Source organism: Rhinoraja longicauda, chromosome 11, assembly GCF_053455715.1.
Source record: "Rhinoraja longicauda isolate Sanriku21f chromosome 11, sRhiLon1.1, whole genome shotgun sequence".
Taxonomy (NCBI): Eukaryota; Metazoa; Chordata; class Chondrichthyes; order Rajiformes; family Arhynchobatidae; genus Rhinoraja; species Rhinoraja longicauda.
The window spans coordinates 28815332-28829595 of NC_135963.1; the positions used below are offsets into that span (position 1 = coordinate 28815332).

The 14264-nt window shown below is 41.3% G+C and overlaps 1 protein-coding gene across 1 annotated transcript in view; it reads left to right on the forward strand.

Annotated features, from left to right (window-relative positions):
- The window catches only part of LOC144598082 (metalloprotease TIKI2-like), a 293579-nt gene that overhangs the window by 239209 nt on the left and 40106 nt on the right, over positions 1 to 14264 (forward strand). Inside the window, 1 exon segment of the mRNA XM_078407968.1 lies at positions 8044 to 8134. Coding sequence (XP_078264094.1) covers positions 8044 to 8134 — 91 coding nt within the window.

Consider the following 14264-nt stretch of genomic DNA (forward strand, 5'->3'; position numbering starts at 1 on the left):
GGGACAAGGTGACTTCACCGCCCCACGTGACCACACCCAGCCAGTGGCCACGTGCTCCCGCTCCACCAATGGCGGCTGCCCGGGCCGGGAGGCGGGTTGCCACACAACCTCCATCAGGCGGCGCCCAGGGGGGCTCTGTCCGCAGCTAAAATGTCGGGACCTAAACTGTCGGTACCTACAGTGTCAGGGCATACAGTGTCGGGGCCTACAGTGCCCCCCCCCCATGCCTAATACCATATTAGGCACAGGGGGCGCTGAAGTCCTGGACGCTGTAGGCCCCAACGCTGTAGGTCCCGACAGTTTAGGCCCCAACACTCTAGGTTTCCGACATTTTAACTGTGGACAATCTTGGTCTTAACTGAGGTTGCATAGCTACCCGCCTCCCGGCCCAGGTGGCCACCATTGGCTGGGTGTTCACGTGGGGCGCAGAGCGGTGACATCATCCTTTCTCCCTTATTTGGGAGTGAGGAAGTTGGCAACCCTACTAATACAGGACAAGGGTAAGGGACAAACTAATTTAGCCCAAAATATGGGATGTCCCAGCTAATATGGGACAGTTGGCAACCCTACACTCAGATGATATATATATGGCACAGGGATGCATGGAGCTCTGATTTGCAGATATTGTTCAAGGCTTAAAAAATCTTCCATTTGCTGCCACCAACTGTCTTCGACTGTGGCACTTGTACTCTCTAATCTGCACATTAAACATGAGCACTGGTTTCAAAATTTCTTGCATAATTTTTAATGTCTGTTTGGAATTATATTACATTGGATTTTGAGCTGTGAATTCATTTATTTCCTGTTTTTCCCCCTTACCTCACAAAGTACAGTTCAACAGGACACATTGCATTATAACCACATGACAGCACTCCTTGCGTATGATGTTTGGAAGTGAGTGTTAGCTGACTATTCAGTCACTAGGGGCAATGAAGTTTGGACTAGACATCCAATTAGGTATCCATTCCAACAGAGACTTGGCAGGGAATGGGAACTTTGGCTGATTTCTATGCCTTCCAGTACAGCCAATTGACCAAGGATTGAACCTGGGATGTTCAATATGACCCAGAATCATGCTGAGTTATGTATTGTTCCATTGTAGGGATGACAGCATATTGAACATGCTAAATGAGCAATTGCTTTTTATTTTGAATCCCTGTACAATATCACTATTTTGTAGCAGTAGGAGTGGCAGTAAAATACCGATGACACTATTACTGCAATAGCAATGATTCAGTTAGGAAACATACTTCACTGCAATTGCTTGAGTGCCAATAATTTATTTTAATATGAAACTGAATGAAAGTAAGCTATTAAACATGTCAATCCACAGTGGGATGGAATGAGATCAAAGGCAAATAACCAACATTTGTAAGGAAAAGCACATTAGAAATCACAGAGATGAGTTACTCATTTCTAAGTGCATTTTGAAGCAAGTGCATTTTACTGCATCTACAATATGGATGCTCAGAAATTGTATTTATATTTCACTGTCACATTGGAGAGATCGGTACTGTTCCTATCCTCACATTTCCTTTCTCCCAATCATACTTGAAGGACACAAAGTGTTGGAGTATCAAAGTGGGTCAGGCAGCATCCGTGGAGAACATGGACAGGTGTCTAACTCTGGAGTAGCCTGTTTCCACGCTGTATCTCTAAAACCAAAAAAACTCTTTTTGTGGCAGTAAATAAACATCTTCCCAATCAGTTTGGCACAAAAAGATCAAAGTTTGCCCAAAAGTATCTTAATGGAGGTTAGTATTACATCTTGATGAGTTACGTAACAGGCATCTTACTAATGATCATTATTTTACTGATGATGAGTTTTAGCGAATAGCATTGAATTGACTGCTGCTGGTGTGAAATGGTTAAGAATTCAGAGATGGTTATTTGGTATTTTTTAATGCATGTACATCAAACACCTTTTCACCCAGTAGTTCTTTCCTGCCATCTATCATCAGTTATTTATTGTATGGTTTTTATATACACTTCAACTTTTTATACATTTCTGTTATACGATTTTCTGAGGACTTTAGAAAAGCACAATACAAGCACATTCTTGGCATGTATAAGCGCTGATAGGAGTGGCCAGAGTAGAACCTGGCAGGATCTGAGGTGTATAGCCAGTTTTAGCAGTAAATACATTATGTTTGATCCATTGTTTGAAAATCGTGATAAACCAGGGACCTCCTGATTGTGTTATGTTTGTCTGTTTAGGACTAATTGTGCATAAAGTAGTGTGTCTTGAAAGTAGTTCAGTATTCAGTTGTATCTGAACAAATCGCCTAGCTGAGTTTCAGTTCAGCTTCAAAGACGAGTGCGCAATGGCCTTTGATGTGAGTATTTTTCAGTGTCTTTTGTCTTGCTGTGTTCTGCCAGGCTGGAGAACAATAAAAGCTGGAGCCAGCGGAGTGATTCATCTCTACGTGGCAGAGCTCGTCGTAACGCAGGTCGATGTGCTATCCAGCCTGTTGTCCTGTGCTCATTTATCAGAAATGTATAGACAAACCCAGGCAGGGAGTCGCACTGACCTTTCCTAAGCCACAGCTTTCACCAGCCGTCACAATAAATTAATATAATAGGTTTTGGATTTGTTCCTGGATTAATCTAAATTGGGAACAAAGACAGAGCTTGGGGAGGTGGGGGGGGGGGGGGGGGGAAATCAAAGTTTCTCTAAACACACATTAAGATCAAGCCTGACCAGATGTGGACATCTTTCTCCAAGTTAGTTTGGGTCAGTGAACTGAAACAATTTTTTTTCCCCTCTCACTCTATTGATCATTTTAACATATACTTCAAACCCAGAGATCCTGGATCTGGCTATTATCTGAGATGACAGTTTAACAAATTTAGTCAAAGCAGCACCCTAACCTAACTGAAAGAGCTAATAAGAGTTCAATGGTGAAGGGTACAGAAAACTTCCATTCTCACTTTTGTTTTCATTTAATTACGTTATTAACATAGGAGCTAGAATTTTTGTATTTCATTATTGCGGGAGAGGAATGAGAAATCTTCCCTTTACTGGTTCTTTTCATCCTTTCTTTGTTTCTTGTAATAATCAGTTTACCACGATCAGTCTCTCTTTAAAAACATAAACCACAAGAGAATTCCATAGGAAAAGGCCACTTTGATTTTACTAGAGCCTCCTTCATGGACACTGAGTAAATGGCATGATGTTGCACCATAATAGCATGTGCTTCATTAGCTGTTCTCAGAACAGCACTTGAGGATCTGCAATGGGCTGCTAAACTGGGGACTGAAAAGTTACGAAAGGCCACTCAATCATTCCTTCAATAAAGCTTGCATACATCGTGAGCGTAACTGCACACAGTTATCAGCACACCTTTTAATTTTATCACTATCAACGGTTATCATGATGGTAAAATGCCCTGTAACTGGAAAGGTTCTGCATTATCAGAATGTTGAAGTAATGGTAATCTCATAATTCAGAAAGTTATCTGATAACTACTAGTTTAAATCAATCAAATAGTGTTGTATAATTCAAACCCATGATTCTATTTTTTTTAAATAGGACTCTGTTGATGGTTCTTTTGCAGGCCATAAAGACCCATTGTGGCAATACTCTGCTGCTAAAACTGCATAACAAGGCAGAGAAGTAGTTAAGCAAATGGGATCATAGCTGGAGAAGTCATGAACTAAATTGGATATTATCAAATCTTAGCCGCTGTCTTCAGTGCTTCAATAGATTAGCTTGGATTCCCATTCTGAAAAATTGAAGTAGATAAACAACATACTTAGTAATATCTGTAGAAACTTAACAATCCACTCTTGGGTTCTTAAATATTTCATGCAATCCAGGAGATGGGGCAGATGGCCAGCATTTAGAAACAAACATGATGAGAGAAATGGAATGGGCAAATCTCCAGTGCAGAAAATGAAATGGAAAAGCCATGAATTGTTTGGATGAAGTGTAGAATGGCTGATCTGTCATTAATTGGAAACAAAATTACAAATATGCAGCAGCAAGGAGAATATGTGAGTGGCTAAATGGGGCCAAGGAAAAGCTGCAAGCACGCAAACAAGGCATGACAAGCTCCAGTGGGCCAGGACAACACCATTGGACAACACCACTCCATTGGTGGTGTTTCCACTGGAAATAGCCAATTTGCCTGATGGAAAGTCAAAACTTGAGTTAACATTTCAAATTGTTCGTCAGGTTTGCAAAGTATAGTAAACCCTCATTTTAACAGACTCTTTTATAACGGATTTTGGTTATAGCGGATGGACCTCCGACTCATGCTGCCTCCCCAGCTGCTTAGAGTGCGGGCTTCCGAGGGCCCCAGCCGGACAGCGAGGCCTTTACTCACCGCACGGTCAGGTGACATGACTGCTGTGCGGCTCACATTGTAGCCCCTGGGGACAGCACTTTCTTCAGGCTTCTGCCACCAACAGGACGGGCTCGGTCACTGCGTGGCTCCCTCCCCTTTCACCACCTGATGCTTCTTCCTTTGCTTTGTTTGCTTGACCTCCACCACCTCCACCTTCTTCTCCAAATTCGCAGACTTACTCCACATTGGAAGTGGCAGCAGGTGAGAGGGGAGTGAGCCCCCAAGCACACCTTGTCATTGGCAGTGGTCCAAAGAAAGAACTGCCCACTAGGGCTACAACATGAATCACAACAACAGCGATGTGAACCGGTGAAGAAGGCTTTGCTGGTGTAGACCAGTGGCATCAGCGCCTAGTTTTAAGGTAAAATGACACAACCTGCTGGAGTAACTCAGCAGACTGAAACAGTCTGAAGAAAGGTCCAGATGTCACCTATCCATGTTCTCCAGAGCATGACCCACTGAGTTACCCCAGCACTTTGTGTCCTTTTGTGTGTTAACCATCATCTGCAGTTCTTTCTTCCAACCACTTACAACGATAATAAATTACTTGGTTTTCATGGACAATCGGCAATAACAGATATCATCCCCCCTCCCCCCCCCCCTCCCCCCCCCCCCCCCCCCCCCCCACAATATGGGCCATTATAATGAGGTTTACTGTTTACATAAAATAGATGAGTTGAATTTTACTAGGGGAGAAGAAAACTAAAGAAGAACCAAGGAGAACAGGTCCATAGTTCTTTGTAAGTGGCAACACAGGTAGATAGGATGGTGAAGAAGACATTTGGTGTGCTTACCTTCATTAGTCAAAGTACTACGTACAGGAGTTGAGACATTACGTAAGAGACATGGGTATTTGGACATTTGGAGTACTGTGTACAGTTCTAGTTGCCCTACTGTAGGAAAGATGTCATTAAACTGAAAAAGATGTAAAAAATACTTAGGAGCATGTTACCGGACTTGGGGTTTAAATTGTAAGGAGAGTCTAGATCGGCAGGACTTTTTTCCCTTGGAGCATGGGAGGCTGAGGAGTGGACGCAGATGTATATAAAATCATGAGATAAGATGTATAGCCGGTAAGTCCACAACCTGAAGACATAGGTTTAAGGTGATGGTGGTGGGGGAAGATTTAAAAGGGAAATGATGAGCAACTTTTTCACACAGAGACTGGTAGGTACATGGAATCACCTAATCAGAGGAAGTGGTAAAGGTGGCTACAAATATGACTTTTGAAATAGGAAAGGTTTGGAGGGATATGGGCCAAGCACAGGCAAGTGGGACTAGCTAGCTTGGCAACTTGGTTGGAACTGGGCCTGTTTCCATGCTGTACTGCTCTATGTCTCTATGTCCCATAGCATTGTGAATTAGTCTTGCCATCTGGTGACATTTCCACAACAAACATGAGTACATAATGTTATTCCCTATGAGTTGGGAATAAAACTGTGCAATGTTTTGAGGTGCATCCGTCGTGGGAATCTTTTGAACAGGCTAGTTTTTAATAAAGTTGTTGCAAGCTTGGACATCATTTAAGTAGGCTCTATTACTTGCTATCATTCCTTCGGGTCTTGTCCCATCCCATGAGACTCGCATCGTTACTCATGAATCTTACCCCACAATCTGTCCAGACCAGACCACCCAACTCCCAAAGTACCTCCAATCAAGGTCCCAATTCCCATCCAGTCCCCTGAAAAAAATGCCAATCTCCATCTTGTTTCCATCAACACTCTCTTCCCTTCACTGTCTTCCTAGCCCTCTGCCTCAAACACCCGATTGTGGCCGCAACCACCAAACCTTTCCCTCTTGATTGTCTGGATCCAATCCTCACCCAGGATGCTGTACGTTCTGTTGTGAGCTTCGTGTTGGTCCACAGCTAAAACAGGCATTGGCATCCTGCACAACTACATTTCATGTGTCCTCCTGCTGCAAAGCTGCCAAGGCTTGGATGCAGTCTCCTGACACCTGGCATGCTGAAACATTCCTGGCACGATGAAATGTGTGAGCCTATGCCCTGAGCATCACCAGATTATGGTCGGCATTAAACACAATCCATTCCTCATTTGCTGTGGGCAAACACTCAGATTTCAAGAGAGAGTCATTTCCCACTAATCAGAGTTAGGAAGACAACATTGAACAAAACTCATACAAGATTCTAATTAATGGCTTAGACATTATCTGAACTGAATCGTTTCATAATTGAAATATATGACTTAGTCATGCATAGTATCTAATCTAGAATACTTTTCATTATAAGGAAATACTTTTTTTAGGGAAAAAAAACTGCAGATGCTGGTATAAATCGAAGGTAGACACAAAATTCTGGAGTAACTCAGCGGGTCAGGCAGCATCTCGGGAGAGAAGGAATGGGTGAAGTTTCGGGTCGAGACCCTTCTTCAGACTTTTTTTAGGTCATATAAGGCCAGTTGGCAGGACGTATTAAGATTCTGAAGGAAGCTTGATGGTGGAGCCTTGAGGTGCCAATGCTGAATTTACAAGCTCTACCAGCTGTTCTTCTGTGCTATGCATAAACAGCTGAATAGTGCTAGAGAAAATCATTGATTTCCTTTTGCAAGTCCTGCTTTATGAGGGTGCAGAGTGAGCAAGTGCTTATGATAGGTAAGGTGCAAAAGAACGAAGTATGCAGGCTTCTGTCTTTCCCTCAGAGGATGTGAAATGCTGAAGTATCATTCTGATAATGAGGGAATTGCCAGCCAGTTCCAGTTCCACCTCCCTCTTTGAAATTAGACTTGTAAAATATATTTGCAAAAGTGGCATGCACGTTCAGAAGTCTGTTATTCCTGCCTTCAGTGGGCTCTAGATGATAGGCAAAGGGTCTCGACCTGAAATGTCACCCAATCCTACTCTCCAGAGATGCTGCTGTCCCGCTGAGTTACTCCAGCTTTTTGTGTCTATCTTAGAAACATAGAAACATAGAAACATAGAAACATAGAAAATAGGTGCAGGAGTAGGCCATTCGGCCCTTCGAGCCTGCACCGCCATTCAATATGATCATGGCTCAGTAGCCTGTACCTGCCTTCTCTCCATACCCCCTGATCCCTTTAGCAAAAAGGGCCACATCTAACTCCCTCTTAAATATAGCCAATGAACTGGCCTCAACTACCTTCTGTGGCAGAGAATTCCACAGACTCACCACTCTCTGTGTGAAGAAATGTTTTCTCATCTCGGTCCTAAAAGACTTCCCCCTTATCCGTAAGCTGTGACCCCTGGTTCTGGACTCCCCCAACATCGGGAACAATCTTCCCGCATCTAGCCTCTCCAACCCCTTAAGAATTTTATACTCTTTGACTCTAGATGATAGCTGTGGTTCACTGACAGTCTTCTTGCCTCAAAGCCAGAATGTTGCTAATTCAAGTCGCACTCCGGAGACTTGAGTACGTGATCCAGGCTAAAAACCTGTGCAGTGTGGTCCTGCACGTTGGCATTTTAAACTTTGAATGTGGAAGTCTATTCCCTAGTTGCTTTCAACATTTGCAGTTTAGAATAAGCAGACAAATCATTTCTACAGTAGCATTTTGATATGCTGCCAACATAATGGTAATGTTTTCATCACAGCAGTCTCTGATTTGTGCAGACTATTAAACTTTTTCAATGTTATCAGGGAATAGAAAATGGTCACTAGGAGAAATGTGTTGCTGACTCCAGTGGCATGTAGTAAACAAAGCTGTATCCTCTATTGCAGGTCATTTCCTTGGGAACAACACCGTGATTGATGTTCTCAGGCAAGCAGGCTATGAAGTTGAACACACTCCTGCAGGACAGCCATTTGAACAGTAAGTTTAATGTCCAGATCCATGTTGTTTACAGTACAGTGTCAATGTATAACCAGGCTTTACCATGTTTTACTGAAGAGGGACATAAATTAGTTTTTGCCACCTGTGTGGCCTCCTGCATATTTGTTGAAATACCAGCCATTGTTGAACCTGTCTGTGGATGAGAGTCATTGCTAATTTCATAAGGAACATACTTCCATTCCATTTGTTTCTATCTCAAAGAACGACCTTTCACAGTATTGCCATGAATGAGAGCTGCGTTCTCAAGGACAATGCATAATAGTTGATGTGAATTTTTGAAGAGTGACCTTATGGCCTGCACTATGCACAAGGTTGCTGTGCTTAAACTCTTCTTCAGTCCTCATAGGTGCCATGAGAATTTGCTCCCATGATCCCAAGGAGGGGATGCCTCTTGAGCTTTTGTTGGGAGGGTGATGCAGTCACCCCCACCACTTACAAAATGAATGTTCCGAGAATCACTCACTGTTATCTCCCTACATGGTAAGTCTTCTATGGTGCAAATGTTCACAAATTAAGATCAAAGTGATTCATGAATAAATTGGAGAGCCATATTTGCAGAAAGACTCTGCAATTACTCATAGATGGATGTAGGTGTCTATCGCACTATCAATTGCTTCTTTATTATTACCATCAAACTTTGGAGAGAAGTGGTTGTATTTCTTTTCCTGTTCTTCATGCTTTGCTTCACCATGACCATCATCTTTCCCTCGAGACCCTTAATGTTGCAGATGGCGTGGAGATATGCAAGGCAGAAGATAAAAATGAATGGAATTTGCCAAATTGGGTTTAAAAAGACTGAAAAAAATGAGCCACTGTAGTGATATTGGCATCTTGCACAACTACATTTCATGTGTCCAAACCTTGCCATCGAAGAGCAGAATTTCGCCAGAATTTCTGTGGCTCATTTGCAAAGTACCAGATATTTTAGAGTGAAGGTGCCTCCTCTAGTAATCTGCCTCACATGCACATTGTGAGGCATTTCTCCAACAAGACTGTAAATGCTAACAATTGAAGAATAGGATTTTTTTGTTTTTGTGTTACATTAGTAGTAATTGCTAATGAAATAATGGCTGGCCAAGCTGTAATATCCTGTAATATTTAGAACTCCACTTGATTAGCATACAATGTGAAGGCTCATTTTCTAACTGTTACTTTTGGAGTGTGGTGAGCACATGTTGCCTAAAACGGACAAGATGACAAATGTGCTCCTTCATCTGCTCTGGTCAGGCCCTTGAGTTTATTTGGTATTGGAAGATGGGACAGCTGAAAATTTCTGCCATTTCCAACCCGTTTTTTCATGTGGACTTTGGCAGGAAAAGAAATGTACTTTCACATTTCCTGTCAACCTTAAGCAGAAATCATGTTTGTATATAATTTTATTCTTGAGCAATTGTACAGGTAACTGATTTGTTGAAGCAGATAATATAATTTGACTATAGAGTTTCATCCCAGTTTATTGGGCTCTGATACCTGCTACTTGTTCAAACACTTTGGTATTCTGGCCCCCAATAACAGTTAAAAGTATCTCAAAATGTTAATTGAGGCAACTTCCCGATGATACTCTGGGTAAAGTTCTCAAGGCACTGGGTCAAGCAACATGTTAGGTGTGGTGGCCCTGTTGCTCTAATCAAAGCTTGCATTATCAACACTCAGTTACTCCTTTGTTTTGCTCTTTTGAAACATGTTATAATTATTTTTCATGTTTCACCATTGGTGGTCAAAGCAACTGCAATTGATCTTATTTATTTCACGAAATTCTGGAGTAACTCAGCAGGTCAGGCAGCATCTCAGGAGAGAAGGAATGGGTGACGTTTCGGGTTGAGACCCTTCTTCAGAGTTTCGTTTCGGTGACGTTTCGGGTCGAGATCCTTCTCTCCTGAGATGCTGCCTGACCTGCTGAGTCACTCCAGCATTTTGTGAAATAAATACCTTCGATTTGTACCAGCATCTGCAGTTATTTTCTTACGCAATTGATCCTATGCTCATTCAATAGGCATACTTGCAGACTGACATGAGGTATTACTGTGCAGCAATCAATAGGAACACAAGGCCATTAAATCTACCTCCATTTCCTCTATCACGCCCCTGACTGAGAGCTTACTTGGCAGAGAGCGGATTTGGGACATTTTTGTCCAGTTAATAACCACCTTAACTAGCTCAGCCAGTAAGGGAACATTAATCATCCCTAAGTGCTTTTCATACTGACATGATGAATAGATGCTGTATAAGATTTAATACTTCACATTGCTTTAAAGACCTTTGGATTTACCATGTTGGGATAGTTTTCTTGTTACCATGTGTACTCATCACTATGGCAATGCCATGGAACTAAGACCTATCATAGCCATCCTCTCATTTTGGAGTTTGTTTGACTTAAGTTGTAGAGCTCTTGAAATGGTTCTTTGTATTCATGTGTTGTCTTTGTCTGGCTGAATCTGAAGGTTGTGCCCTCCTAGCAACTGAATGATGCTCTGGCTTCCTTCAAAAGGAGACATACTCTTGTCACTATGACTGCAGGGTATAATCTCAGTTTGCATTGGAATCCAAACAGGCTCTTTCTAAATATCTATAAGGACAGGGAGGGAAACTTGAGTGCTTTGAATGGAGAGCAAATAGCCATTTTTCTCCTTTGATATGAGAGCAGAGAAATAATAGGCAGCTACATGAAGATTGACAGCAGAGACAATGTAAAATTACTTTCATTTTATCAACCCAGAGTGGATAAAGGTACCCGCAATGAATTGCATGTTCTATTTGAAGCCCATCAACATTGTGGATCTCAGCTGCTCCTTGATTTTCACTTTATCCTGAGGAGTTTATTACTGTACAGCACAGCACCATTAACACCAGCTCCTTTTAGTGCAGATCTCACATTGTAAGAAGCTTTTATTTACTTTGCTTCTGAAAGAACCTCTACTAAAATCAATAGAAGATCTGAAAACTCATAAGATAATCCCCAACTGTAATTATTCTGGTCAGCATGATAACTTTGGCGTTTGGCAGGGGGGAACATTGAGTATGTAAACCATTGTATGGCCATTTCAGAAAGTGAGATTATCTTAATGCTCCCTCTGCTGAATTTTAATTGAGAGTGGAATGTGATGTTGAGGTCCGTTGTTTGATCATAAGTAGGAACGGTTTTTATTTGATACGTATGCGTGAGTGCCTATGTTCCCCATGCCCCGTTTAGAACTGCCCATGTCCTTTCACGCTGGTGAAACATAAGAAGCCTTGACTTGGGGTCTTGGACGTGTTCCTTGTTTCAGACAGTGTTTTCCATCCTGCTATTTTCCTATTCTTCATGACTGTTAACACGTATAAGTGTGGGAATTGAAACTAGGAATTGCTTGTAAACCTGTGGCAAATCTGTGGTCACAGATTTCTCAAAGGATTAGTAGGTGTGGGTTACTATCAATTTATGTGCAGCAACGTCTCAAAAATTTACATGTTAGATTGGATGTTATTTCACAGCAAAAAGAACCATTGAATTGGATTAATTTTAGTGTCTGCATGTACGAAGATGATTAGTTGCCCATCAGTAAGTTCTGCGTGGTGGCTCATTGACCATTGAGCATAATAGTGATGATATTTAAACACTTTAATCGGGTCTTCCAATATCCAATCTATTAAGGAAAGGATTAACCAAGATTTACATACTATCCCATTAGTAATGTCAAACTGTTTATCATATTTGTTTCTGATATGTATGTGACAAATAGTTCAATTGTGGAAATGTCAAAGTAATATTGCCTTTCAGTACATACGTTATTCTCTGTGGAGATCTTGCTAGCTTACAAACTTTAATTCAGCTTCGAATTCAATGGTACTGAAACAAACAAATCCAAGAGAAACCTTGATTAAAGTAACCAAATGTTAACCACCTGCATTCTACAGTTTCAGGTAAAGAAGTGTATAAAATGTTCTCATTGTTACCAACATCCAGTTTACTCATCCAGATTTTTTTCTCAATGAGTTAATTAATGTAGAATTAATATAATTTGACCAGTATGCATTTCATCAATCAACATCACTGCAGGCATATATTTTATACCTAATACTTAGTCTTGTTTGAACATGTTATTTTTATACTCTCATCTTCTTATATAAAATTATTTTTTCTATGTACACTTGCGTCAACTCTCAGAAATGTAAATTTTCACATTATGCCTTTTCATAGAAGGGAAAAGCTTATTTCTATCAGTTTAAGTTCTGATTTATTCCGTAACATTCTCACGTAAATTATGCATACTTAAATATACATGCCAAGAAATTGTTTAAGGCTGCTTTTTTAATCTTTACACATCTTTTCTTTAGTGAAAAGCTGTAACTGTTTTATATCTGTTGGAACTTTGACCGAACACTTCTGGGAGCAACTTGCTATTATACACCAGACACTATTTAAATTTTGGCACGAATATTATTGGCCGAAGGGCCTGTTCCTGTGCTGTACTTTTCTATATTCTATGTCAGTTGTGCCCAAAATGATGTCATTTCACCTCTAGATAATAGCAATTATGATATAATTCCTCTTTTATGAACTGCACAGTCTAGAAGATCTTGGATTGAGATCCAGTGGAATAAGTGCCATAATTAACATTCGTCCTTCTTGCATGGCACCAACACTATCCTTAACCTCCATCCCCAACACACCAAGGTTCGAGAGTTAAGTGTTCAGATGTAGATCAATGATATCTTAGGATGTTGCAAAGGACATTCTCATTTTCACATTAATTAGTCTTGAGCTAAATGAAATTCTTTGATACATGTTAAAAGTAGGAGAGGTCCACCATCGTTTTTCTGGCAACTGGTGGTCTGGCTCCTCCTTTAATCCAGACAAAATTATGAGAGCGCACTTGAAATCCTACCCGGAAGTACCCCCCCCCCCAAAAAAATGTGGCGCTTAGGCCGGGTGAGGTGACCTATCTTGACCTCATCGGGACTTCTGCATCCAATTGGTGGGTTGAATTTGTTCTCAGCAGCCAGGGCTGTGAAACTCTGGCCCAGACAGAGCCGGCCATTCTGTTCCCATAGTCGACTTCCAAGGTCAACTTTGTGGGCCGGTATCTTGGCTCCCCAGCAGCTTAGACGGACCATTCCAGTACCACTGGACTCCTCTTGGAGGCTGTTGCCTCCGTTAGTCTGGCAAAATGGAAAATCCAGAAAGGCTGTGGAATCAATTGACAGAAAATCGGTCGTAGACCTATACAACTAACAGCCGTTCAGAGTCAACCAGAGATGTGCATAGTGTAAGAAAATAACTGCAGATGCTGGTACAAGGAAGGGTCTCGACCTGAAACATCACCCATTCCCTCTCTCCTGAGATGCTGCCTGACCGGCTGAGTTACTCCAGCATTTTGTGAATAAATACCTTTGAGATGTGCATATATAATTTACCAACTGATTAACTGATGACACAGTAAGGTCATGTTCCCCTACATTAATAGCTTTAATTTCAAATATGACTTCCCACTTCAGACTCAGTTATGACCTGGTTTTTTTCAATAGTAAGAAACATGATAGTTTTTCAGTGGTTATGACTGGGTTCACCGGCTGGAAGGACTCAGTGAGAGGATGAGGGGAATAGAACACATGATTTTGTGACCATTCACAGTTGTTTCCCATTAATATTGCCAACCACTGTTCCTAACACATTACTATTTAATTTGTGGTTTTTTGTAACTCTGCTATGATACTTTTAAAATATTTTATTTGGAGTACCTAAAAAGGCAGATCTTTCACAAAGCATGCTTTGTGAAACCCCGCGCTCAACTCTATGAATCTTATTTTTCTTGGAGAACGTCTGTAGAAGAACATGATGTTCAATTAGTCCCACAGGGTCTGATATGATTTATCCCAGATTATTGAAAGAGGCAAGAGAGAAGCCTGTTGGGGACTTGACAGAGATCTCTCTATTCTCCATAGCCACAGGTGAGGTCCCAGAGTATTGTAGAGTAACCAATGTTGTTCTTTTGTTTTTGGGAAAGTCAACATAACTTTGTTCAGGAAAAGTCAAATTTGATTGAGTGTTTTAAGAAGGCAATCTTCTTCTTCTTATCATGCCCATATCACAAGATTAGAAATTGTTCAACCAGAGCTGAACACACTTCTT